Source organism: Camelina sativa, chromosome 1 (genome assembly GCF_000633955.1).
Source record: "Camelina sativa cultivar DH55 chromosome 1, Cs, whole genome shotgun sequence".
In the NCBI taxonomy this organism is placed as follows: domain Eukaryota; kingdom Viridiplantae; phylum Streptophyta; class Magnoliopsida; order Brassicales; family Brassicaceae; genus Camelina; species Camelina sativa.
Window position 1 is genome coordinate 9,226,337 of NC_025685.1, and position 27,761 is coordinate 9,254,097.

Genomic DNA, 27,761 nt, shown 5'->3' on the forward strand with positions numbered 1-27,761 from the left:
TTTTTTTTTTTTTTTTTTAATTTCTTGTAGGAGGGGTAACCTCGATGGAGCCTTTCTTGGAAGAGTTCTTCCCTTACGTGCACAAGAAGATGAAGAACGCTCACGAGAACGAGTACTGTCGATTTGATAGTCAGCTTCTCACTCTCTTCACTTCGTCTCTCTATGTGGCGGCTTTGATCTCTTCTCTCTTCGCCTCCACCATTACTCGAGTTTTCGGTAGGAAATGGTCGATGTTCCTCGGTGGTTTTACCTTCTTCATCGGCTCTGCTTTCAACGGCTTTGCCCAAAACATCGCTATGCTTCTCATCGGTCGTATACTACTCGGTTTCGGAGTCGGATTCGCCAATCAAGTAAGTTTCTGTGGTAAAAGTAGCTTGATGAAGAAGTAACACTAGCAGCTTGGTTAACTGGTTATTATGCATTTTTTTTTTTCAGTCTGTGCCGGTTTATTTATCGGAAATGGCTCCTCCGAATCTAAGAGGAGCTTTCAACAACGGGTTTCAAGTTGCGATTATCTTTGGTATTGTGGTTGCAACGATCATTAATTACTTCACCGCTCAGATGAAAGGAAACATCGGATGGAGAATCTCTCTCGGATTAGCTTGTGTCCCTGCAGTGATGATCATGATCGGAGCCCTAATCCTTCCCGACACTCCCAACTCGCTCATTGAACGTGGCTACTCCGAAGAGGCAAAGAAAATGCTTCAATCCATCAGAGGAACCGATGAAGTCGATGAAGAGTTTCAAGATCTCATTGATGCGAGTGAGGAGTCTAAGCAAGTGAAACACCCATGGAGGAACATCTTGCTTCCTCGTTACAGACCACAATTGATCATGACTTGCTTCATTCCTTTCTTTCAACAACTTACTGGAATCAATGTCATTACCTTCTACGCACCCGTTTTGTTCCAAACCCTCGGGTTCGGTAGCAAAGCCTCGCTTCTATCAGCTATGGTAACGGGTATCATCGAGCTCTTGTGTACCTTCGTCTCTGTTTTCACAGTGGATAGGTTCGGGAGAAGAGTCTTGTTTCTCCAGGGAGGTATTCAAATGCTTATATCTCAGGTAACAATAAACCCTAACCCTAACCCTAGTCCTACTTTACATGTCTTGATCGACACTCAATAACTCAAAAACATCGGTGTATGTTGCAGATCGCTATTGGAGCAATGATTGGAGTCAAATTCGGAGTGGCTGGAACAGGGAACATAGGGAAAGGCGATGCTAATCTGATCGTGGCACTGATCTGCATCTATGTAGCGGGTTTCGCCTGGTCATGGGGACCGTTGGGATGGTTGGTTCCCAGTGAGATATCTCCACTAGAGATCCGATCAGCAGCACAAGCCATCAACGTATCGGTCAACATGTTCTTCACATTCCTTGTGGCTCAGCTCTTCCTCACTATGCTCTGTCACATGAAATTCGGACTATTCTTCTTCTTTGCCTTCTTTGTCGTCTTAATGACGATATTCATCTACTTGATGTTGCCTGAGACGAAGAATGTGCCAATCGAAGAGATGAACAGAGTGTGGAAGGCACATTGGTTCTGGGGAAGGTTTATTCCTGATGAAGCGGTTAATATGGGTGCTGCTGAGATGCAACAGAAGTCCGTATGATGGTGAAAAGTCTTAAGTCTTCTTTGGGCAAAAGATTTGTGAGAAAATTTGAAAAAAGAGAAAGTGATGATTTATTGGGATGAAATAAGAGTAAAAATGCCTTTACTTCCCTAAAAGAAAGCTGCTCTGTTATTAGATGCAGAGAATTTAGCTTTTTTAGTTTGCTCTTTCTTTTTATTTTTCTTCTTATTCAAGTCTATTTGTTGAAATTGTATGGGCCTAAAGAAAGTTAAGAAAAACAAATATAAAAAAAAAAAATTTAAAAATCAGTTTGTCTCTTGTGCTTTGTTACTTTAATATAACATATCTGTGAATCTCTTTATTTGATAGAAAGAGTGTTGATATGCTTTGTGCAAGAAACAAGACTAGTCATCAGTTTATCCGAAAGTTATACAAGAAACAAGACTAGTCAAGAAACCATATTATTTACCAATGATTGCAAGTATGAAGTACCTCTTCTATACAACAAATTTTATGAATAAGTAGTAGTACATAAACACATTGCAACAAATGATCGTTCAATATAAAACTATAATCTAGTGATAGTATTATTTCCCCAAAAAGTTATACAAGTACTGAGTACTGACTGACGTGCATGAATCAAACTCCCGACCAAACCTAATCGTGAGATGCCAAATCAAATTGACCTGACAACGAGCTCATGGAAATTGATAACTGAAGTCCTTTCTTATCTACTTTTTTTTTCACTTGCTTTAAACTCCTTCTTACGTTTTCCATTTCTTTTTAATTTATGTATTGTATATAAAATTCTTTTTTGCCGAAACATTATTTATAGAAAAGAAATCAAATTGACCTAAATGATCATGAATTTTTCTTTTTTTCTTTTGTCAACGGACTGATTTGTTGTTACATGAAACGTCAAATTTGAAAGAGATTATGAATTTGTTATATGACAAGTTTCTATTTTCGGGTATTGATCAATATAAAACAGATTTAAAGAAGTCCTTATAGACAGAGGATATTATCTGATCTCTCATGTGAAAAATGAAAAGATCGATAAATAAGGAAAAGAATGTCTGTAAAAGAAACGGTCTAACACACAGTTAAGAGTTTTCATGAAACTTGGCGTTTATAACAATAAGAAAACTCTTGTTGCAACTAACTAGCTACTTCCCCTAATCCTAATTCCCAAGTCATACAAAGATAGATAAAACTTATAAGTTATAACATAACACGCAATATTACTCAATACACCTAATTACAGGGTAACTACATTGATCTATATAAAAAGATCACAAATCGAACATTTTCGAATTAAGCTACAAGACTTCTTCTTAGACAACAACAACAAAAAATAAAAAATGGCAGGAGGAGTTTTTGTATCAGAAGGAGGAGGTGGTGGAAGAAGTTATGAAGGAGGAATCACAGGTTTCGTTATCATTACATGTATTGTTGCCGCCATGGGAGGTCTCCTCTTTGGTTATGACCTTGGAATCTCAGGAGGAGTGACATCGATGGAAGAATTTCTTACCAAGTTCTTCCCTCATGTAGAGAGCCAGATGAAAAAGGCGAAGCACGACACAGCTTACTGTAAATTTGATAACCAAATGCTCCAATTGTTCACTTCTTCTCTCTACATCGCAGCTCTTGTAGCTTCCTTTATGGCTTCGGTTATCACTAGGAAGTATGGACGTAAAGTCTCTATGTTTACCGGTGGACTTGCTTTCCTCATCGGTGCACTTTTCAACGCGTTTGCCATTAATGTTGCAATGCTCATAATTGGTCGACTTATGCTCGGTGTTGGTGTTGGATTTGCTAACCAGGTAAGGCATATGTTGCTTTCTTGTGTATCATCTAGATATGTGGTTTAGGTTAATATCTCAATCTTTTATACTTATTTTTTGTGTGTGCGTGCAGTCTACTCCAGTATATCTCTCGGAAATGGCTCCAGCAAAGATAAGAGGAGCTTTAAACATTGGTTTTCAAATGGCTATTACGATTGGAATCCTGGCGGCGAATATGATAAACTATGGAACATCAAAGATGGCTCAAAATGGATGGAGGGTTTCTTTAGGTTTAGCAGCTGTTCCAGCGGTTGTCATGGTGATTGGATCATTCATTTTGCCCGATACACCAAACTCGATGCTCGAGAGAGGCAAATACGACGAAGCAAAACATATGTTGAAGAAGATACGCGGAGCTGAAAACGTTGACCATGAGTTTCAAGATCTCATTGATGCCGTTGAAGCTGCCAAAAAGGTGGAGTATCCATGGAAGAACATCATGAAGAGTAAATACAGACCAGCTTTGATCTTCTGCTCGGCGATTCCCTTTTTCCAACAGATCACTGGAATCAACGTCATTATGTTCTACGCTCCTGTTCTCTTCAAGACTCTTGGTTTTGGTGACGATGCTTCTCTTATGTCCGCTGTGATAACCGGTGTAGTCAACATGCTTTCAACCATTGTCTCAATTTACGCGGTTGATAAATATGGAAGAAGGCTGCTATTTCTTGAAGGTGGTATTCAGATGTTCATCTGCCAGCTTCTTGTTGGCTCATTCATCGGTGCAAAATTCGGAACCACGGGAATCGGAACCTTGACGCCAGAAACGGCAGATTGGATTCTTGCTTTCATATGTGTGTACGTAGCGGGATTTGCATGGTCATGGGGTCCGTTGGGATGGTTGGTACCTAGTGAGATATGTCCTTTGGAGATCAGACCAGCGGGACAAGCCATCAACGTCTCTGTCAACATGTTTTTCACTTTCCTCATTGGTCAATTCTTTTTGACAATGCTTTGCCACATGAAGTTTGGTCTCTTCTACTTCTTTGCAAGCATGGTGGCGGTCATGACGGTTTTCATCTACTTTTTGTTGCCGGAGACCAGAGATGTTCCTATTGAAGAGATGGGAAGAGTTTGGAAGCAGCATTGGTTCTGGAAAAAGTATATCCCAGATGATGCAATTGTTGGTGGGCATGATGACGACAATAATACCAAACCTATGTAAGAGAGTACGTGATTGTCGATATTTGAATTGTTTTCAGGGAGAAATTACATGAAAATTATCGAGACGATTTGTTTTACATGTTTCAATATTGTTCCTTATTCTTGGAAAAAGGAAGACCAAAAAAATGCGAACTCATATTCCTAGAAAAAAGCACACCACATAAATCTATAGTTTACATTACATCATGTATTTTTTTTTACTATAAGCTGCGTGAATATCTCATCGAGTTTTAATATATCAAGTTTTACAGGCATGAAAACAAAGTCTATCTAATGGTGATTTTTTTTGCCCAAACAAAAAGAAATCTCATGGTGATTTCTATATAAATAACTTTATAAATCTATAGTTTACATCACGAAGTAAGAGGACCCGAGTTTAAATCGTTCTTTAAACGATAAAAATATTTGTCCTTATAATTATGGATTAATTATAGAAATAGGCCTTTTTTTACAATTTCTTATAGATTAAGGATTTATATTCCAGACTTACAGAAATAGGGCTTTTTGGTTAATCAAAAATACCAAATCACCCTTCACTTTCACGATGTCGTAACTTGAAAAGGAAAAGACTTGTGACCGCCGATCGCCGACCACCGTGACTTCTTCTCGTTTAGCCGGTGCACAGAGGGTCTAGTCAACGAAGGGTTCACATCTTCCTCTTGGCGAATCTATTTATTCTTTCTCTTATTGTAATCTCTCCTTTGAAGGTTTTAGGAGAAAAATCAGATTTCAAGTGATTAACGATTACAAAGAATAAAAAGAAGAATTATAAGCTTTTGTCTTGGGGATGTGTTAATTGGTTAAGATACATCATCTTCTCCGATTGAATCGACAAATTTCTTTCACGTTCTCCAATTAAATTCCAAAATTCGATTATTAATTAGATCCCTTGGGTTCACTAGATAGTATCCCTTAGGGTTTAGATTTAGTTATCCAAAGTAAAATAGAACGAAATCCACTGAATTCACATGATTAAAGATGTTCACATGATCAAAGATGGATTCGACCAAAAAAAATAGCCATGATCGGGTGAGAAGAGCGAAGAAGGAGGTGGAGAAGACAAGGCTATAATCGTAATTGTGTCTACCACAAAAAGGCCTAATACTGAGAGTCCGGATGATCATACCTTATCTCAAAGTTTTGGGCCACTAAAGCCTCTTTTACGTAAATATCCCTTATAATTATGCATGCTTTACAAGAATATCCAACTCTCTGGTTATCCAAAACACTTGCTCAATTAAGTTCAGCTCATTAAGTTTCTCGACCGCTTGCTCCGAAACAAACTTCTTGCCTTGCAGCAATACCACGAAGTTTGCAGATGGACTTCAGCTATGGCTCGCTTCTCATCCCTAATCTGATATTTCTAAATACATTTACACTCTTTTGAATAATGTTTAGAACAAGGCTGCATCTATTGTAAAAATGATTTTTTTTTGTTTGAATATATTTTTACATTCATTCAAGAAAAAAAAAAAAAAAAACACTTGCTCAATTGTGTTGTATCACAAGTTCACAACTCACAACCAAGTTAAAAAGTCATAGTCTTATAAAAAAAAAAGGAATACGTTATTGAATGTGATAAGATATTGACTCTCATAATCATAAATTTAAGTTACATATGCTTATATAGTAAAATAGTTTCCTAAACTAAAGTAAGATAGAACTTAAAAAAATACAAAAGTAAGATAGAACTATCTTTACATGTATATCTCTATAGCAAATATTACAATATTTTCATATTAAGGAAGATCCTTCTACATTAAGTTATTTAAATTTTAAATCTAAAACTTTTCTATTAGAATGTAACCTATCCTAGAATTATTATAATCAGTAGAGTGATAAAATAAATTATCTCAAATCCATAAAAAAAAAAAAAAAATTAATCTGATACCCATAAAAAAAAAGATTCAATATATTAACATTCCTTAAAAGTTACTTCGAACCATACATGGGCCGTTAATGGGCTGTAGCCCAAATTATATAGAAGATTGTTAGGGTCGGCCACAAACCAAAGAATTATTTTCTCTCTCCTGTCTCACTTCTCCGACGGTTCTTTTCTTCTTCCTTCGTCCTCTCGTTTCGTTTCGTCTCGTCTCTCTCGCGCTCTGAAAAAATTCGCAGAATCCGTCATGTCTTCCGGCGTAAATTCAACTGGATCCGCCGCAGCATCGGCGGCGGTCGATAAGAATTTCTTCTGCTACCAGTGCAATCGCACAGTCACAATCTCGATTACCGCATCCGCTGATCCTTTTTGTCCTATTTGTAACCAAGGGTTTCTTGAAGAATTCGAAGACCGCAGCCCTAATCCTCCCCCCAATTTCAACCCTAACACTGATGGTTCCTTTTTCCCCATGGCTGATCCTTTCTCAACCTTGCTCCCTCTCTTATTCGGCACTTCCGCTGCTTCTCCTTCCGGCATGGACTTCATGAGCTCGAGCTTCTTCGGTCCTTCGATGCAACCACAGGCTCGCTCCACTCAGCAGAATCCGCTGCAGTCTGACGCGTTTGATCCGGTCTCGTTTCTCCAGAATCATCTCCAGCATCTGCGATCTAGCGGTACGCACGTTCAGTTCGTGGTTGAGAATCATCCTTCGGATCCAGCTCATCGTATACCTGGGAATCTCGGTGACTACTTCTTTGGTCCAGGTCTTGAGCAGTTGATTCAGCAGCTGGCTGAGAATGATCCTAACCGTTACGGAACTCCTCCTGCTTCCAAATCAGCCATCGATGCGCTTCCTACTGTTAAGGTAACTAAGGATATGTTGAAATCGGAGATGAACCAGTGCGCTGTTTGTATGGATGAGTTTGAGGATGGTAGCGGTGTTAAGCAGATGCCTTGTAAGCATGTGTTTCATCAGGATTGCCTTCTCCCGTGGCTTGAATTGCACAACTCCTGTCCCGTGTGTAGGTATGAGTTGCCTACTGATGATCCTGATTATGAGAACAGGGCTCAAGGAGTTCAGGCGAGTGGTGATGGACAGGGTTCGGTTGAGGGACAGCAGACTCCAAGGAGGTTTAACATACAACTTCCTTGGCCGTTCAGGAGCTCTGGTTCTGATCCTGGTTCAGGGTCAGGAGCACCTGGTGCCGGTGGAGGTAATCTTGAGACCAGGGGTGAAGATTTGGATTGAGGTCTGTATTGTCTTCTCTCTCTTTCTGTACAGCCTCTGATATAGCCATGAAACAGCCCTTTGTTTGATTTCCGTGCTGTCTTTGGATCACTGGACTACTTGAGGTTTTTGATAGGCACAGAATAATAGATTGTGTGGCTGCAAGAACATTGTCGATGTGTGAGTTATATTCGAGCCATTGCATTGATGTCTCTATCTAACAGTTGAAATGGGAAGTTCAAGTTAGGCATCTCTTTTGCAATATTGAGCTTTTAAACGTGGCTACTTGTTTTGAAAATTTCCGTTGGCACAAACTTGTAGATAGCACTGTAACATATTATTTCGTTCTTTCTCTTGCTTCTTTCTCTGTTAGCAATATATTTCCTTGCTTATTAGATATCTTCAGTTTCTGAGCTAGACTCAGAGGTATACGTGAGATAAGATAAAGAAATTTGTTTAGACTCAACAGGATGCTGAAAGTGATTAGCTGAGAAGAAATAGTTTGTTGTATCATAAATTAGGCAACGCTTCTGTAGATCGTGCATATATGAGTTTTTTAAATTCTTGTGTGGTAGCCTAATCTTGAATTCTCTATTAACTTGGTGATTAGCATTTCTTCTTTGTGATATGAGATTTTCAATGTGGATAACAACATGGGGAGAACTTGTATGGGTATCTTATGAGGTTTCTCACTGTCACTAGCTTAGTGTGATGTTGAGATATAACTGTGCTGGGTAATGTAATAGCAGCTCTTTCTTTAGATGCAAAGATGCTGGAGAGGTGGAAGTGATTAGTGTTCATGAGGAATGCATAATATTTCATCTGCATATGGCCATTTGAGCATAACGAAAGAGCTTGTTTGCTAGTAGTTAACTAAGAGTCCCAAGATTAGCATAAATAGTGGATTCAAGAGACTTCTGGGTCATGGGTAAGTTAGTTGGGTAACGGCTAAGGTTTGTACTGATTGATTCTTTGAAGAAATATCAAATTGGTGTGGCTGACGCACAACTACTTATAAGCAACAAAATTGTTATTTGAGTTACGGATTGCCGCTAATCCAGTTACTCCATGAGGTTTACATTGCATTACATTGATGTGGATAACAACATGGGGAGAATTTGTATGGGTATCTTTTGGAACCAGATGTTGTTGGGTCCATGAGGTTTACATTGCAGTACATTGAAGAAGTGAAATCACCTCCACTGACTGGCCTTTGTTTAAGACCTTTGCTTTGTCCTAATGCTTTTGCTGCTTTTCGTTTGTGGTGCAGTACGTGTTGCCCAGAGTCATTGCTTGGAAATTTGATCAGCAGGATATTGCAAGTTCAAAAGAGAAGAAGAAAAAAAGTAGTTTTATTAGGGAAACAAAAGTGACATTGAGGTCTTACCATATTTTGTACATTTAAAAAAGTTTTTTTTTTAATTCGTTGTTATTTTGGGATATTATAACGAATGTGAGAGTTCTAAAATTTGCAAATCTTCATTATCGTGTTATGGTTTATTTTTCTCATAAACACCTTTCCATGGATTGGGTATGTGAAATCGAGACCCCATACCCAATTGTGATTCAGACATTCAAATCTAAACATTTGGACATACGAAAAATGGGACACAAAAGTATGAAGTGGCAGACAAAGGTGACTGATTATCTAAAAGAAGAAGAGATATTATCAAATAAACAGTCCCTTGTGGTATGTTTATTTGACCTTTTCATAAAATGACTTTACAGCTTTTATGTTTTCTAACTTATCTATTACTACACGTAGTCGTAAGTTTGTGCAACCTGTGATTTCCACATCGCTTCGTCCTTCTCAAATGCGCATTTCAATGCGGACAAGCAACTAACTGTGAATTCTAAAGGCTCACTTAATCAAATGCTATGTATATGTTAATTATATACGACAAAGTACTCTTCATGTAAAGTGATTAATTATGTATAGAGGTAAACTTGTATAATTGCATGAAATCTTTTATATTTGAATATTATTATCACATTTGACACTTTTATAACTCACAAGATATTTGCGTATATGGAGTATGTCATTAGGTTTAAACACGTGTATTTTTTTACTTCGATTATTTGATGAAGATCTGTATCTATTAACAAGAGGCACGTACGTAGAGATAGTTTTCAAAAAAAAATCACATAAACTGACTGTATTAGATGTTAAAACAAAAGTAAGATTGCCCAAAAACTAAATCCAAAGTAACCTATATACCCAAGTAACGTGCGCATCTTCTTCCACAAAACGTCTGACTAGAAAACCCTAATTTCAATAGTTTTGCTATTGGTAGCTTTTCTTCTATATATTCAGCGACTCCACCGTCAAGATCAAGATGTTCCTTGACAGGTGCGCAAGGAAGCGTCTCTAGGTTAAGAAACAACTCTCTTGCTAAAAAAATGGTGTAGTTGAATCAACTAAGTTGATACTTGATAGGTTTTTTGGGACCGACGTACTATTTCCCCCTCGGAACTATCATATTGTGTCAGTTTCCCATCGATCTTTGCATTCTTACTAGTTCTCCTTCGGACTTATATCCTCCGCCTATTTCCCCCCGAATCTATACTTCTCCGCCTATTTCCCCATCGAACTTAAACTTCTCATTAAATTTCCCATCGTTTTGGTTATAACGGTTTACTGTTTTGATTAACCAACCACAAACTTTATTAACCAAATTAAACCCTATTAAACCGGATTACTAACCGATTACAACCCGATTACATAAGTGAACCTAACTTTAACCTAAAAATCAAAAAATCCCCAAATCAATTTTTCCCCTGTTCTCTCTCGACGAACCCTAAGATTTTTTTTGTGATTTCTTCTTCTCGATTCTTCTCTCTTGGCGCTTGCGATGGCGTTAATTCCCATTACTACTCCGCCTATTGGAGTAGATTTCGACGAAGAAGCTGCGGATCGAGATGAATTTCATATGGACAAGTTGGCAACAGATTTTACGGAGACGGAGGAATCGATTCGCCATAACGTGTACCCAAAAAGCGACGATGAGGCTGAGGAACGTGTTCGTAGTGATGCTGCGAGAAGGGGGTGTGGAATCGTTCGTGGTGATGGTTCGATGTACAAAGGGCAAAGCTTCTACAATGGAATCGCTTTTAAAGAGTGTGTTCTCGACTATGCACTGGCAAGCGGATGTAACCTGAAGCAATACAAGTACGATAGGGATAGAATCGGTTTTAAGTGTGTTGGTGCTAAGGGGAAATGCATGTGGAAAGTGTATGCCGCATCTCTTCACAATGACTCGATGTGGAGGATTACACTCTACACGAACAAGCATATTTGTGTACATGGGATATGACAAACACAGAGTCTGTTTGAATGAAAGAACTTGTACCTGCATGAAGTTTCAGATATGTGGAATCCCCTGCGAGCATGCTTATGGACTGATAATGAAGAAGACATTGGAAGCTGAAGACTACGTGTGTCAATGGTTCCGAACTTTCAAGTGGAGGGAGAATTACACAGATGGGGTTGTTCCACAAAGAGGTCCACGCTATTGGCCTTGCACTGGAGGAGAAACTGTCTACCCACCACCAAGGTCGGATGATGAAAAGGTAGACAAAAAGAGGAAGAAGGGTGCTCATGAGTCACCTACCAAGAAGCAACCAAAACAAAAGAAAAGAATCATGCATTGTGGGATATGTGGTGCAGCTGACCATAACTGTAGGTACCACCAGAAGAAGAAAAAGAAGAATACTACACATGTTAGTCTTCATTCATTAAAGTGATTCTAATGTGATGGCTGGTTCTTTGTTTCATTAAATTGATTCTAATATTTGTTCAAATTTGTAGGATGGAACTTAAGTGGAATCTTCTCAAGGTTGTATGACTCATGAGAAGTAATGTGGGATGGAGGAAGTAATGTGGGATGGAGAAGCTTGGATTAGCACAAGTAGGACTTTTTTTTTTTTTGGTATTGTGACCTGTTTCGGAACATATATTGTTCTGTCTTAGTGTGGTCTATGTCTCTTTTGAACCATTTTAACTCGGTTTCAGTTGTATGGTTTCGGATCTACTCCTTTGAACATGAATGTATGGTCTCTTTTCAACCATTTTAACATCTCTTTTTAAAAAAAAAACATTATGTCTCATAAAATCCAACATAGAAAACAACTTACAATGTCATCATATTAGCTTAACTAGACCACAGATGATCAAACAACTAACTACTAAAACAATTATCNTTTAAGTGTGTTGGTGCTAAGGGGAAATGCATGTGGAAAGTGTATGCCGCATCTCTTCACAATGACTCGATGTGGAGGATTACACTCTACACGAACAAGCATATTTGTGTACATGGGATATGACAAACATAGAGTCTGTTTGAATGAAAGAACTTGTACCTGCATGAAGTTTCAGATATGTGGAATCCCCTGCGAGCATGCTTATGGACTGATAATGAAGAAGACATTGGAAGCTGAAGACTACGTGTGTCAATGGTTCCGAACTTTCAAGTGGAGGGAGAATTACACAGATGGGGTTGTTCCACAAAGAGGTCCACGCTATTGGCCTTGCACTGGAGGAGAAACTGTCTACCCACCACCAAGGTCGGATGATGAAAAGGTAGACAAAAAGAGGAAGAAGGGTGCTCATGAGTCACCTACCAAGAAGCAACCAAAACAAAAGAAAAGAATCATGCATTGTGGGATATGTGGTGCAGCTGACCATAACTGTAGGTACCACCAGAAGAAGAAAAAGAAGAATACTACACATGTTAGTCTTCATTCATTAAAGTGATTCTAATGTGATGGCTGGTTCTTTGTTTCATTAAATTGATTCTAATATTTGTTCAAATTTGTAGGATGGAACTTAAGTGGAATCTTCTCAAGGTTGTATGACTCATGAGAAGTAATGTGGGATGGAGGAAGTAATGTGGGATGGAGAAGCTTGGATTAGCACAAGTAGGACTTTTTTTTTTTTTGGTATTGTGACCTGTTTCGGAACATATATTGTTCTGTCTTAGTGTGGTCTATGTCTCTTTTGAACCATTTTAACTCGGTTTCAGTTGTATGGTTTCGGATCTACTCCTTTGAACATGAATGTATGGTCTCTTTTCAACCATTTTAACATCTCTTTTTAAAAAAAAAACATTATGTCTCATAAAATCCAACATAGAAAACAACTTACAATGTCATCATATTAGCTTAACTAGACCACAGATGATCAAACAACTNAAAAGAATCATGCATTGTGGGATATGTGGTGCAGCTGACCATAACTGTAGGTACCACCAGAAGAAGAAAAAGAAGAATACTACACATGTTAGTCTTCATTCATTAAAGTGATTCTAATGTGATGGCTGGTTCTTTGTTTCATTAAATTGATTCTAATATTTGTTCAAATTTGTAGGATGGAACTTAAGTGGAATCTTCTCAAGGTTGTATGACTCATGAGAAGTAATGTGGGATGGAGGAAGTAATGTGGGATGGAGAAGCTTGGATTAGCACAAGTAGGACTTTTTTTTTTTTTGGTATTGTGACCTGTTTCGGAACATATGTTGTTCTGTCTTAGTGTGGTCTATGTCTCTTTTGAACCATTTTAACTCGGTTTCAGTTGTATGGTTTCGGATCTACTCCTTTGAACATGAATGTATGGTCTCTTTTCAACCATTTTAACATCTCTTTTTAAAAAAAAAACATTATGTCTCATAAAATCCAACATAGAAAACAGCTTACAATGTCATCATATTAGCTTAACTAGACCACAGATGATCAAACAACCAACTACTAAAACAATTATCATCCTATTCATCCTGGTTTTGAATTCAGCTTTTACATCTTCAATCCTCTCAAATATCTCTTTCTCAAGCTCCATTTCCATCTTCTTCTCAAGCTCCATTTGCATCTTCTTCTCAACCTTCATTGTCTCTGATAAGAACTCTTTCATTGTCTCCACCTCATCCAACAAAGCCTCATCGATCCACTTGAAAAGGTGATTGTCATTCATAAGCTAGACCATATATAATTGATTTGGTTATCATTTACAACCTTTTCAAAGATTAATAACCAAATAATAATTTTAACTTCATATTACCTTGTTTCCAGCTGCATACACACAATGAAAGTACCGTCGATTTGGGTTATGGTCGGATTTGGAAGTTTTGGCCACAACTGCTTCTCCACACCAACATCTCTTAGTTACACCAACAACTCTACCTCTTTCGCGGACATTTGTCGAACAGCTAGAAGATCCAGAGACATTGCTCATGATTTTGAGAGAGGGATTTCCTTTTCAATTTTGATTTTTAGGGTTCATTGTAGCAAATTTGGGGGTTATCGAGTTTAAAATAGAAGAAGAAGAAGTCGGATCGGGTTGAATCTATTACCCGGGTTCTAAATTGATTTTATACCGGTTTGACATGGATTTCTATCGGGTTTAGACCCAAAACCGTGTAAACCCAATTCGATGGGGAAATAGGCGGAAAAATATGGATTCGGGGGGAAATAGGCGGAGGATGCAAGTCCGAAGGAGAACTAATAAAAAGACAAAGATCGATGGGAAACTGGCACGATATGATAGTTTTGGGGGGGAAATTTTACGTCGGTCCGGTTTTTTGCTTACTAGTAAGAATTTTAATAACCCGGCTGGATGAAGAAGTATTATTTTGGGGAAAACCAGACGGGTCTCCATAGTTATTTTGAGACCCCAATTAAATAAAATTTTGGGTTGTTGTAACACGTTTGTAAAATATTAGTAATTGGCTATATGTTTTTTTTTTGGATAAACATATGCTTCATTCCATTAACATAGAACACCACATACAATGTCGTGCTCACACTTATGGAGGCCTACACCAATTTTTTTTGTTGACTTTTGTATATTTATTAATAAATTATTTAATATTAAATAAAAACAAAATGTTAATAACAAAACCAATAATATGAAAATAAAAATTAAAATCATTTTTTTAAACTCACAATGTTCTATAGTATCCACATGTACTACGTTTAGTTATTCTTTGTTTAAATACTTTTTTTTTACTTATGTTGTTATATATTAGTAAGGAATTTATTTTCAAGATAATAAAATCTCAATAAAACTTAAAAGTATTTTTTTTAAATATACAATTTCTAATGAAAAGTTTCCATTATTAAAAACACATTATATTAAGTTAACTAAATATAATAAGCTTACTTTTTATATAAAATGTGACCTAAAATTTTAGTATTTTTTTTAGTGGCTTGGGGCATTTGCCCTTTTTGCCCAAGGGTAAGCATGGCTCTCACCACATACAACATAATGCTCATTTTTTAACCAAAAAAAAAACATAAGGCTCATTGTTTAAAATACAGCAAATAAAAGCAGTGATGAAAACCAGTACAACAAAGAGATAGAGGTATCGAGATTGTAGATTTGAGATGAGCCAATTCCTTGCAAGAGATTTGGAACTTGTGAGGTCAATAAATAACGATACTTCTTCCATAAATACTTCAATGGAGGAAGAGATGACCACTATCTTGGATCGAAGACCAAGCGGCGTTAAGTAAAACTGAGGGCATCTTCACAAAGAAGATGTCTACCCAAGGAGGGCTTTGCCAAAGGTTTGAGTTGGGTTTAAAGTGCTCTGATTAAGGATAGGTAAAGGATTGGTAGCGGTTTTAGATTCAGGGGTGAAAAGCTTGAAGGTGTTGTGGTAACCTCCACTACAATGAATTGGGATCATAATGTAATTGGCTATATGTATTCTTCCCTTTTTTCCCCTTTTTGTATAGCTTTGGAATTGTTGAGTTGGCATAATAATTAACAGGAAAATTACGCTAATTCTTTTTCTTTTGTTTTCGTCCAAATTTTGTTGATTTGGCATAATTTTGTTGAACGTATTTGAAGAGTACTAACTACTAACGAGAAGGTGAATGCGAGTCACTATTGTCTTTTTGTACTTGTTGTTGAACTAACTAGAAATTATGATCCCATGTTCCATAGATTTGTCCCTTAATTATTGTCAAAAAAAAAAAAAAAAAGAATTTGTACCTTAATTAGTGCGATATGAAAGTGTGAATAACCATGGTTTTAACAAATTTGCATGTCCTAAGATTTTTGCTACTCATATTTTCATTGTGTGTTTCATTTTTATAGTTTTAAAATTTATGGGACAATCATAATGAAAAAACAACATTGTTTGTCCTACATCGACTAAATCCGCCAAAGGAAGGGGACAGATAATTTAAGGTTTGGGGTATATCATTGATACCTACAATAACGATTCTCTAATTCCGAAGTTATTAATGATCTTAATCTTATATGTGAGGAAGAAGACGCTTTGACGTTCCAAGTTTCAATGTAATAGTGGCCATGCCCAATTGGTCGACAATGATAGATTCTCTTTTGTTCGGCGTCTTGACTCGGACATGAAATCTAAACATCGATCAAGATGGGACACGACGAAACGTAGAAAGTGGCAAACAAAGCTGATAATATCTAAAAGGAGATACATCTGATAAACAATCCCTTGCAATGTGTTTTTTATAATTTAAGTCCTTTTGGCCTTTTCATCATATGAAATTATGAATTCAACTTTATGTTTATTTTAATATTTTAAGGGGTGAGTGTGAGAAACTGAAAAATGGGTTTAGGATTTACACATAGTAGAAACTTTGCAATCACGATTTTCCACACCGCTGCTTTTTTAAGTGGCATTATAATGTGGTCGACATAAAAAAAACTTGATTTCGGAAGGCATACTTAATCACATGGCCGCAACATGCATATTTTCATATGCGAAAAAGCGACAATATCCGTCGAGTTCAGTGTACTATGTGGATTATTTGTTCATAGGTTCATTTCTAGAAACAAAACTTGCGGTACTTACTAAAATACTCAGTAATACTAATAGNTTTTTTTTTTTTTTTTTTTTGGACAAACAAGTAAACGAGCAAAGTTGGAAGTTGGAACATACTTATTTGGTAACCATTTTTTTGGTAACCATTTTTTTTAATACCAATACAATTCATTTAAAATCTAAATAAACATATTTTTATAGATTATATTTGTTAAGATCTCTCCAATATATTTACATAAATTGTGATAAAATCTCTCATATTAAAAATATTATTTTTTTAATAATCATGAATCATGGTGCTTTGTATCGACCACGTGAGGTTATTTTCCTATCGTTGTTTGCACTCGTCATGATGGTGGTCGCTTTCGTGGCCGGAGAAAGTTTAACGGTTGATTCTTTGGTAAAGACTAAAGTAATTTACAGCAACGGGAGATTTAAAAAAAGAAGTTAACTTCAAGTGGATTATGGTTTTGAAACAAACAAAATACATGATACTTTGAGTATATGATTTATCGCTGTCAATAATTCTAATCAATTAACCGTGCAAAGATAAACATCACAAGACATTTTGGCAGGTTGATCGGCACTTATTCTGTGCTCGTTTCGTCTCAGTGGCCGCTATTAATTAACTACGAGTATTGTGTTTGTTTGGTGGTGAATGGTGATGTCGTACGGGCAAACTATTACACTCACTCAAAATTTAAAACACTAATATATATATTTTTTTCTATCAATTTTTTGTCGTCTATAATCTATGAAATATGATAGGAATAGTTTGCTTAACTACTAGCGTTTTGGCATTCGCTAATGATATGAACATGACGATAATCAAATTGAATCAACAATATCTGATATGTATTTACTAATATTTCCCATCACATAGCTCTCTTAAGTGTGTGTGTGTGTGTGACCTTCGAAAGGATGTTTTGTAGTACCTTTTATTTTAAAACGAATCTAAAATTAAAATATTCCCATTTTGTTAATTAATATATGGTTGACTTAATTATAGAAAATGATCTTATAATTTATTTATTTGGCAGACCAATACGTTTTTTTTTTCTCTCAAAGAAAACATATGGACCGATTCTAATCTCTTACTTCTTGCACATTAATTAGCTTCTTGATATTTTCGATGGCTGAGATAGCAGCAACTTGTTAATGTTACAGTTGGAATTATTATCGATTTTAAATTTTCTCAACGAGAGAATCATCAATTCTATGTGTTATAAATGATAATATATGAAAATCTGATATTAATATTCATTCATGATATTATCTGCAAAAGAATAGTACACACTCGTTGACAAAAAAAAAAGAAAAGAAAAGAAAGAATAGTACACATTTTTCTATATATCGAAAACTAAACTCTAACAAAATTCGAAGTTAATTTTTTTTTGATCATGTTAATCAAAATTCCAAGTTAATCATTTGCAAATTACACAAATAAAAATGGAAAAAGATCCTAGCTAGTATAGATAAGTTACATAAACTACTTTTACTCAACACTCTCCCCAAGAGGCCAACTCCAAGACATATATTTGTAAGGATTTCAAAAAAAAAATGAAATTTAAATTCGAATTAAGAACATTAAAAGAGGAAAATATCAGCATTAAAATCTATGATCATATAATTTGAAAACTCAAAACTAAAAAAAAAAAAAAAAAAGAAAGAAACAAGAAGATCGGTTTAAGAAATAAATACACCAAAAACGAGGGTATAATTGTCAATTCAAAGCACGTGAGGTGCTGAAAATTCATCGTTTTCAAAATTCAGTTGGTGGCAAAAAAACGCAAAGACATTCAAAATTGTCGGATAATTTTATAATCTTTTTTTTTTTTCTTTCTTTTCTAAAAAATAAAGAACTGTTTAAATTCTTCTGAAAGAGAAAAATAAAGGAAATTAAAAAAAAAATTTAGAAAACAGCGGTTTCCTTTTTTTTTTTTTTTTTTCTTCTTCTTGTGAAGCAGAGAAAAAGCTGCACTTTTAAAGATATTCTCTCCAAAATTTCTCAGTGAAATTGAAATCTCTCAAGCAGTCTCTCCACTGTTTTACTTTGGGGAAATTTTATACTCTTTCTTTTTGTATCTTCACTTCTTCTACCGCATTTGTATTATACTCTGTTGTTCTTTACCCATTTTGTTCTTTCATTTCCGGAGTGAGTCTGAAGTTTGTTCTGTGTGGTGGGTTTTCTCTGTCTGAGATCTATCTCCCAGAAAAACCAATTCTTTTAGAGAATCTGAAGTTTTTCTCCTCAAGGTGTTCCCGATTGGCTTTACATCTTTTCGCTGAGCAGAGCTCTGATTAAGGGTTTTTGGAGTTGTAATAACGGGTCTTTAAATCGCAAAAATTTGAGAAATTTCTGCTTTTGTTATGTTTCTATTTTTATGAATTCTAATTAAAAAAAAAAAAATGAGAAATTTCGTGTCGTCTTCTGTTTGGTTTGCGTGTAGTGAACATAGGAGGATAAGGAAGTTTTCTTTTGTATCTCAAGATTTGAGCTAAATTTGTTAGCTTTTTTTTTTGTCAATCTGTTCAATTTTTCGATTTGTTGAAAATTTCAGCAAAGAGATGTGTTAAAATGTCAACCAGGCAAAGCCATTTAGATATNTTTTTTTTTTTTTTTTTTTTTTTAAATCTCCTTCTCAAGATTTCGTCAACCTCTTCAATCAATGTCGTCGTTTCATGAGATCTTTTTTTATTGTTTACTCCATCAAGTTTATTCAGAGATTGGCCTAACATTTCCCATTCTGATAGAGAAACTTGAAAACACTGACTGAAGACTAAGGAAAAAAAGCATTTCAGTCTATGTCCTTAAAAGTATGGCCCCCGCCATTAGAAGCTAGATAGGTCTTTTGGAGTGGGGTTCTTCTTCAAAAGCTTTATGGAAACCAAATATAGATTGTCATCTATGACTAGATTCTTTACTTTTTTTGTTTCTTGAACACTTCCATTTAAGCTGATAAGTTTCTTTTCTTTCTTGCAGTACAATGTCCCAAAAGGTTACTCCATCTATGCAGTCGCTTAAATCTTTGCCGGCAGACTATAGATTCGATGGTTCACCGGTCTCTGATCGACTTGAAAAATCTTCTGGCGGGAGTGTTTCCTCGACCAATTCGAGTATTCCAAGAAAAGTTGGCTTAAGGAATGGTGTTAGTCGAACTGCTACTGCTGCTGGGGATACTGAGGATTCACCTTATAGCGGGAACGGTGTTTTTGTTGAAGAGCAGTCTTTGATCAATGGTGTGGATCCTGGTACTACTGCAATGCCCTTGCCTCAGAGTGATGGTGATGAACGCAGGTGGAGCGACACTAGTGCATATGCTCGAAAGAAGGTATTTCCTTAGATTTACATCTTCTGATTCTCGAGGCTTGAGGGTTCTGTGGCACAGTCACAGATTTCATGGATTTCTAGCTAAACTGAGAACAAACTTATTGCTTCTGAAGTTATAAGAGCTGGGATGAAATTTTGACAGTTTTTAACTTTAGATACTGCAATCTTGGATTCAACTTCCAAATGGTAACTGGGAGCTTGGGAAGATATTGTCAACTTCAGGAGACGAGTCTGTTATTTCTTTGCCCGAGGGAAAAGTAAGTGAATTTTTATATCCCAAAGTAGGCATGAGTTAATAGTTCAAGTGGATGATCAGCTATCACTTCTGCACTTGATTAAACAGGTTATAAAAGTTATATCAGAGACTCTAGTACCTGCAAATCCTGATATTCTTGATGGAGTAGACGATCTAATGCAACTAAGTTACTTAAACGAGCCATCAGTTTTGTACAACCTCAACTATCGATACAACCAAGACATGATATATGTAAGTTTTTTGTTCTGATAGTTTTTGTTCATCAGGTTTATAGTCTTTCCCCTGAATCTGTTGTCGTAGATGTTCAAGCATTTACTATTTTGCTTTTCTAACCTTTTCCTTTTATGGCACTAGACAAAAGCAGGGCCAGTTTTGGTGGCTGTGAATCCTTTCAAGGAGGTTCCTTTATACGGGAATCGCTACATCGAAGCATACAGGAAGCGATCAAATGAGAGTCCTCATGTGTATGCAATTGCAGATACAGCAATTCGCGAAATGATACGCGGTGAGATCATGCTTTATTGTTTGTTAATTATTGAAAGTTAACTTTGCAATTCTCATGAGTTACAAAACAATTCAGTTCTCACACCGTTTTATCTTTTCCAATCCAGATGAAGTTAACCAATCTATCATTATCAGGTTAGTAGAAATGTCCTCTTTTATGCTTAGTTTTTGTGAATTTTCACGCCTATTGGATTTCATATGGCAGTAGCATGAGTGTAAGTTTTTGGCTATACATTAGTCTTCATGACATGTAAAGATGCATTAGTTACCACACACTAGGACTAGTAAATTTGTTGGATGAAGAGGTGCTTCCAGTTTGTGTATTGTGGTGGAGTATTCTTATAACATGATTCTATTTCTCATCCAGCGGCGAGAGTGGAGCAGGGAAAACAGAGACAGCTAAGATAGCTATGCAATACTTGGCTGCCCTTGGAGGTGGAAGCGGAATCGAATATGAGATACTTAAGACTAATCCCATTTTGGAAGCATTTGGAAATGCAAAAACATTGAGGAATGATAATTCTAGTCGTTTTGTAAGCCCTTTCATCATAGTGCATATTATTGTTCCCTTATATGCTATGTTGTTGAATGTTTTGGGTCTTCGTATGTCTCACAATGTTGTTTTGATATTAAAATTCACAGGGGAAGCTAATAGAGATTCATTTTAGTGAAAGTGGAAAGATATCTGGTGCTCAAGTTCAAACATGTAAGTGCAAACCTTATTATTTTGCAACTTCATTTTGTTTAGTTATTTCTACAAAGCTAACTTAGCTTCTTTCTTTTTTTGGCATGTTCTTCAAATTTTGCAGTTTTACTTGAAAAGGTAGCTTCGTTAGATGATTTTCCCTGCTTAATTTCTTTCCTTTTTGAAGATGATTCATTAACATTGACATATTTTTCTTTGTACGTTGACCCATTTTAACAGTCTAGAGTGGTCCAATGTGCTGAAGGGGAAAGATCATATCATATATTTTATCAGCTTTGTGCTGGGGCGTCACCTGCACTTAGAGGTATGTTTAGAAAAAATGAATCCTAAAAGGTTTCTTATAAAGGTGACTTTAAACCTTCTGGCCTAATTGTTGGTGGCCGTTATCAAGTCTGTAAATTGTTTACTGTAGGTTTTCGGATTAACTTTGTGTGCTTAACATATTTTCGGTTGTATCTAATCTCAAATGAAGATAAATTATGTCAACCATCAGTCTTTGAGTCAATGTTGTGATTGTTAGGTGTACACATTTAGTAAATGGTGGAAAGTTATTTATGTGTGTTCTGTTTCCCCCCCATTCATTTTTAAATGCAGAGAAGCTAAATCTGACAAGCGCACATGAGTATAAATATTTGGGACAGAGTAATTGTTATTCAATCAATGGAGTTGATGATGCTGAACGTTTTCACACTGTTAAGGTAATTCCCTCTTTCAGAAGATACTTTCTTCTTCCTCCGCATTTCAGAACTTTATTTTTCTATCTATTGATTAATCCTTCGCTGTTGCAGGAAGCTCTAGACATTGTGCACGTTAGTAAAGAAGATCAAGAAAGTGTATTTGCAATGCTTGCTGCAGTATTATGGCTGGGGAATGTTTCCTTCACCGTTATTGACAATGAAAACCATGTTGAACCTGTAGCAGATGAAAGTAAGCCACTTTAGTCCCTAACTAGTGATGTTTCTCTTTGATTATAAATGTTTCTCTTTTGCGTCCATGCGTTATAACTGCATGCCCGCTACGCTTTTCTATGATGTTGCTTACTATATTCCAAACATTTCTGTCATCTCGGGTCTTGGAGTTGGAAACAAGAATTTTTTTGCTTCATGTGTTGCTTCATCTGGCAGATAGATTACCTATGTGATGTACTTGTTTTTTCCTTTTTCAGGTTTGTCAACTGTCGCTAAACTGATCGGGTGCAACATCAATGATCTTACGCTAACTTTATCGAAACGTAACATGAGAGTTAGGAATGATACCATTGTTCAGAAGCTAACATTACCGCAGGTATATGCCTTTTACAAGATTTGCTTACATTTTATATGTGTATTATTAGACTTGAAGACTTGAAGTAGAGTTTTGTAGAGTCAATATGGAGTAGCAATCTGGTAAAATGAGCAATAGGAATTTTTCTGCTCTGGTTGATGTCTACCTTCTTGCACTTGCATATTGTTCTTTGCATCCATGATTCCATGCTTCACATTTATATGAAATTAATGCGTTCAATTTCGTTTGGCATCAAGTCTCACAGTAGACATTTTATCCCTCCGAAGATTATGACAATATTTTCTATTCTTTGCTCATTTTTAATATCGTAATCATTCTTGTCCTTCTTTTACTTAACATTTTCCCTTTTGCTGATTTTTTTTCATTCTTTCTTTCAGGCCATTGATGCAAGAGATGCTTTAGCAAAATCAATCTACTCGTGCCTGTTTGACTGGCTAGTTGAACAAATCAACAAATCTCTTGCAGTGGGAAAGAGGCGGACTGGTAGATCTATCAGTATTCTTGATATCTACGGCTTCGAATCATTTGATGTATGTTTCTGCTCTGTCTCTCTGTGTTTTCTCCTGAACAAAATCACGATTGCTAGCAGCTATTATTTAGACCTTCAGTTGGCAATGGCATCCCTAAATAGTGACAAATACTAGAACTCTTTCGCCAATGAATTGTTGAAATAGCTATTAGGATCTAAGAGGACATATCTTAACACAAAAAGAGGCCTTTCAAGTTCATTTATGTATTTTATAGATTTGCTAAACAACTTTCATTCATCTGCAGAAAAATAGCTTTGAGCAGTTCTGTATAAATTATGCAAATGAGAGATTGCAGCAACACTTTAATCGTCATCTGTTCAAGCTGGAGCAAGAGGTAAAAAGTTGTCCCATTCTGTACGAACTATACCGGCTCATTCGGTCCTGCATTCACATAGAGCTACAATCTAAAAGCTCAACTTTCTCTGATCGAAGTTAGTAATGTTTCTTTCTACTTTTTTCAGGAATATATCCAGGATGGCATTGACTGGACTAGGGTTGATTTTGAGGACAACCAAGATTGTCTTAGTCTCTTTGAAAAGGTAGATAATAAGAAGACAGTAGACTAGGAAGCGAGATGGACACCCTAATAAGAAGATAATAGATTTCAACTTATACACACTATAAAACCGTAGTTTATTTGGTGAAATGCTTACTTTCAGTCTGAGACATATTTTTTATGGTAATTACGTCTGTTGTCTATGCAGAAACCGTTGGGGCTGCTCTCTCTTTTGGATGAGGAATCTACATTTCCGAATGGCACAGATGTGACACTTGCAAACAAGCTAAAAGAGCATCTACACTCTAATTCATGTTTCAGAGGAGATAAAGGGAAACTTTTCACAGTTGTGCATTATGCAGGAGAGGTAATAGCTTCTGAAACCTCAATGACACCAATATACATAGCATTCCAGAAAATACAAAAGGCATATTATAATGGGATCTATGAGCTCTTTCACAGTTGTTCATTATTCGAAAGAAAACAGGAACCTAGTCTCGAACATGGAATACTTCTTGACAGCTTGCTTTCTTAATTGCTTTTCCGAACCAGGTTACATATGAGACGACTGGATTTCTAGAGAAGAACAGAGACTTGTTGCATTTGGATTCTATTCATCTTTTGTCCTCTTGTTCTTGCCTCCTTCCTCAAGCATTTGCTTCTAGCATGCTGATCCAATCTGAAAAACCTGTTGCCGGCCCTTTATACAAAGCAGGTGGTGCTGATTCCCAGCGTTTGAGCGTAGCTACTAAATTTAAGGTAGGGTATTTTGACTGATGTTACTCCGTTTTGGCTACATGCTTTACTTTTAAACTCATTATCTGCATAGATGTGGTGACAACAATACCGCGTATAAATCTTTAAAACTTGTTGTGATTACCAATTTTTGCCTCTCTCACTACAATTATTTTATACCCCTTTCTTATTCTAAAGGCTTCTTCTTAGACTGTAGGAAGAGCAAGCATCTCATATTCGATGATATTTTGTTATTAATGATCTTGCCTGGATTTTTCAAGGGTCAACTCTTCCAATTGATGCAACGTTTAGGGAACACTACTCCACATTTCATTCGCTGCATCAAGCCAAATAATGTTCAATCTCCTGGGTTGTATGAGCAAGGGCTTGTCTTACAGCAGCTAAGATGTTGCGGGGTCCTAGAAGTGGTTCGAATTTCACGGTCTGGATTTCCTACAAGAATGTCTCATCAGAAATTTTCCCGAAGGTGACAACGCCATTCATCATTTTTAGTAGTTATGCAAGGGACATTGTAGGAGTTTCTTCTTAAGTTGTAACCATATTGGTTTTTAAACGATCATACTGCAGGTATGGTTTCCTTCTGGTGGAGAACATTGCCGATGAAGATCCTTTAAGTGTTTCAGTTGCGATTCTCCATCAGTTTAATATCTTGCCGGAGATGTATCAAGTTGGCTACACAAAGTTGTTTTTCAGGACCGGCCAGGTATAATATCTACTCGCCTGATGTCAAAGACTTTCTTTTAAAAGTGCAGGGATAAGATTATCATGTGCATTGCAGATTGGGGTTCTTGAGGATACGAGGAACCGTACGCTCCATGGCATTTTACGTGTTCAAAGCTCTTTTAGAGGATACCAAGCACGCTGTCACCTGAAGGAGCTTAAAATGGGAATTTCTATTCTCCAGTCATGTATGACTCTTTTGTCTCGATTTAATTACCTTGGTTTTGCATCTTTGTCTCGATCATGATGGAGACATTTTGAGCTAACTGAGATATTGCTTCTTCCCACCTTTTTTTTCCTAGTTATTCGTGGAGAGAAGATAAGAAAAGAGTTTGCCGAGTTACTAAGGAGGCATAGGGCTGCTGCTACAATACAAAGCCAAGTTAAAAGCAAGATTGCTAGGCAGCAGTATAAGGGAATCACCGATGCATCGGTTTCGTTACAATCAGGTATAAGGGTTTATTGTATTTCTTAGATGTTACAGATCATATCATCTGGACTAGCTGATTTTCATTGTGGATACTTAATTATTGTAACTTTTTCGCAGCAATTCGTGGTTGGTTGGTTAGAAGATGCTCAGGGGATATTGGATGGTTAAAATCTGGAGGCACTAAGGTAAAGGGGTTATTATATTTCCACTCCTGTCTTCTCGCAGTATCTTTATGTTTTCTTTCATCTTACTGATGTGATCTATTTTTGACCAACTGCTTAGACAAATGAGTCAGGTGAGGTGCTAGTAAAGGCATCAGTACTTTCTGAGCTTCAACGCAGGGTACTTAAAGCGGAAGCTGCCCTGCGTGAGAAGGAAGAGGAGAATGACATTCTCCAGCAGAGGCTTCAACAGTATGAGAACCGGTGGTCAGAATACGAGACAAAGATGAAATCAATGGAAGAGATCTGGCAAAAGCAAATGAGGTCATTGCAGTCCAGTCTTTCCATAGCAAAGAAAAGCCTAGCGGTTGAGGACTCGGCGAGAAACTCGGATGCATCGGTCAATGCAAGCGATGCAACGGATTGGGATTCAAGCAGTAATCAGTTCAGGAGCCAAACAAGCAACGGAGGAGGGTCAAGACTACAGCCTATGAGCGCGGGTCTAAGTGTGATTGGGCGGTTAGCAGAAGAGTTCGAACAGAGAGCTCAAGTGTTTGGTGATGACGTAAAGTTCTTGGTGGAAGTGAAATCTGGTCAGGTGGAAGCAAACTTGAATCCAGACAGAGAGCTGAGGAGGCTAAAACAGATGTTTGAGACATGGAAAAAGGATTATGGAGGGAGATTAAGGGAAACGAAACTGATACTGAGCAAGCTGGGGAGTGAAGAGAGCAGTGGTTCGATGGAGAAAGTGAAGAGGAAGTGGTGGGGAAGGAGAAATAGCACTAGGTACTGATATTGATATTGATGGAGAGGAGGAGATTGTTCTTAGAGGCAAACTTTGGTCGTTTGCTAATTAAGATTTGGCGGGTTTTAATCTGGTAAAGTAGTTGATGATGTTCTTGAGACAACCTCGTTTTGCCTCTCATTGTGAAGGAAGGTTCTGTGATTATACAAAACAAAAACAAAAAAAACAAAAAAAACAAAAATCTTAATTTAAGTTTGTAAATTTCTTTTTCTTCTCCATCTTTTTAATATAACAAGTGTTGCGATTTGGGGAGTTATAATTCTGCAATGCTTACATATTTTAATCCAACATTTATATGATTAAAATAGGCAAAGGTATGTTTGTACTCTTTTTGCTTATTAAGTAAATGGGTAAAAGAGTTGCTTCCACGCTTCAAGTGTACATAGCAAAACATGAAGTGTACCTTTAAAGACCACAACTAATGATTATTACGGTATTTGTATACATATTTGTTTGAAGATGAAAAAAGAATAATAATAATTAGGTAGTTTGTCCTCGATGGAAAAATAGAATAGTAACTACAGAATTAGATTCTTTTTGTGTAAAATCAGCAATCTAGTGGGCTATTCGATGATACGAATTTTACTAGTTCAATAATCTACGTGATACCGCGTGCTATAGCACGGGATTATATATTTTATTAGTTAGTTTTTTTTGTAATTTGCATTTTTGTAATGTAGTTTTTTATTTTAACTTATTTTATTTATTTATATAGTGTTTATTAGTATATTTGGGATTATACAATAAATTGAAAATCCTAATAGAGTAAGTAGTTTGTAGAATGTAGTTTATAGAATGTACCTTTACACGAAAACAAACACACCACAATATTGGATAGTAGTTTTGTAAAAGGATAGACACACCGCAATATCGGATAGTAGTTTTGTAAGAGAATGAGTTTTTCTTTATTTTGGTTTGTCGTCAAAACAGGAGAAGTTGCTTGTTAAATTTTAGTCTGAGATATTTCAATGGTTAAGAAACCATTGTATTTATAGTGAGATTATGTATATTTAGGTTATTATTTAGAAGTTAATATTTGATATATCAAATCTCAGCAAAATTATAAAAAACTCAATTTAATTTATAGTTTGATAAAAATACCTGTTTCAACGGGTTTAACTCGAACTTTTTATATATCTTAAAATTTTTAAGAGTAAAAATATTAATATTACTTAAATATTTTATAGACTTTCAATATCTTATAATATTTAAAACTTTCGATGGAGTTCAAATATTTATAATAATTTAAACATTCTATAAAAATTTAAATATTTATAAATATCTTAAACTTT

The 27,761-nt window shown here is 36.3% G+C and overlaps 5 protein-coding genes across 8 annotated transcripts in view; all 5 read left to right on the plus strand.

Annotated features, from left to right (window-relative positions):
- The window catches only part of LOC104784840 (sugar transport protein 4), a 7,275-nt gene extending 5,390 nt beyond the window's left edge, over positions 1-1,885 (plus strand). Inside the window, exons 2-4 of the mRNA XM_010509932.2 lie at positions 31-350; positions 436-1,065; positions 1,155-1,885. Coding sequence (XP_010508234.1) covers positions 31-350; positions 436-1,065; positions 1,155-1,616 — 1,412 coding nt within the window. The 3' untranslated portion in view covers positions 1,617-1,885. The remainder of the gene's footprint in view (positions 1-30; positions 351-435; positions 1,066-1,154) is intronic.
- Positions 2,919-4,650, plus strand: LOC104784849 (sugar transport protein 10-like). Its single transcript, XM_010509943.2, has 2 exons — positions 2,919-3,400; positions 3,495-4,650. The coding sequence occupies exons 1-2, from the start codon at positions 2,939-2,941 to the stop codon at positions 4,584-4,586; spliced, it is 1,554 nt and encodes a 517-aa protein (XP_010508245.1). The 5' UTR covers positions 2,919-2,938; the 3' UTR covers positions 4,587-4,650.
- LOC104784856 (E3 ubiquitin-protein ligase RING1-like) lies at positions 6,604-9,188 on the plus strand. Its single transcript, XM_010509952.2, has 2 exons — positions 6,604-7,717; positions 8,966-9,188. The coding sequence occupies exon 1, from the start codon at positions 6,715-6,717 to the stop codon at positions 7,714-7,716; it is 1,002 nt and encodes a 333-aa protein (XP_010508254.1). The 5' UTR covers positions 6,604-6,714; the 3' UTR covers position 7,717; positions 8,966-9,188.
- On the plus strand, positions 11,957-12,524 carry LOC104705765. The gene is made up of 2 exons (XM_010421839.1): positions 11,957-12,424; positions 12,513-12,524. Exons 1-2 carry the CDS (start codon positions 11,957-11,959, stop codon positions 12,522-12,524), a joined length of 480 nt encoding a protein of 159 aa, XP_010420141.1.
- Positions 18,406-26,685, plus strand: LOC104784867 (myosin-1). 4 transcript variants are annotated; one of them, XM_010509964.2, is made up of 24 exons: positions 18,406-18,746; positions 19,474-19,822; positions 19,977-20,078; positions 20,165-20,308; positions 20,432-20,582; positions 20,689-20,716; positions 20,949-21,114; positions 21,224-21,287; positions 21,391-21,404; positions 21,507-21,591; positions 21,882-21,985; positions 22,076-22,214; positions 22,453-22,571; positions 22,949-23,101; positions 23,346-23,435; positions 23,563-23,640; positions 23,806-23,964; positions 24,150-24,356; positions 24,614-24,819; positions 24,921-25,056; positions 25,132-25,261; positions 25,376-25,522; positions 25,621-25,688; positions 25,786-26,685. In XM_010509964.2, exons 2-24 carry the CDS (start codon positions 19,478-19,480, stop codon positions 26,455-26,457), a joined length of 3,507 nt encoding a protein of 1,168 aa, XP_010508266.1. In that variant the 5' UTR covers positions 18,406-18,746; positions 19,474-19,477; the 3' UTR covers positions 26,458-26,685. The 4 variants fall into 4 exon arrangements, with proteins under 4 accessions (XP_010508266.1, XP_010508289.1, XP_010508281.1 ...); XM_010509987.2 differs by having other exon boundaries at positions 18,406-18,670; XM_010509979.1 differs by lacking the exon at positions 18,406-18,746 and adding an exon at positions 19,105-19,307.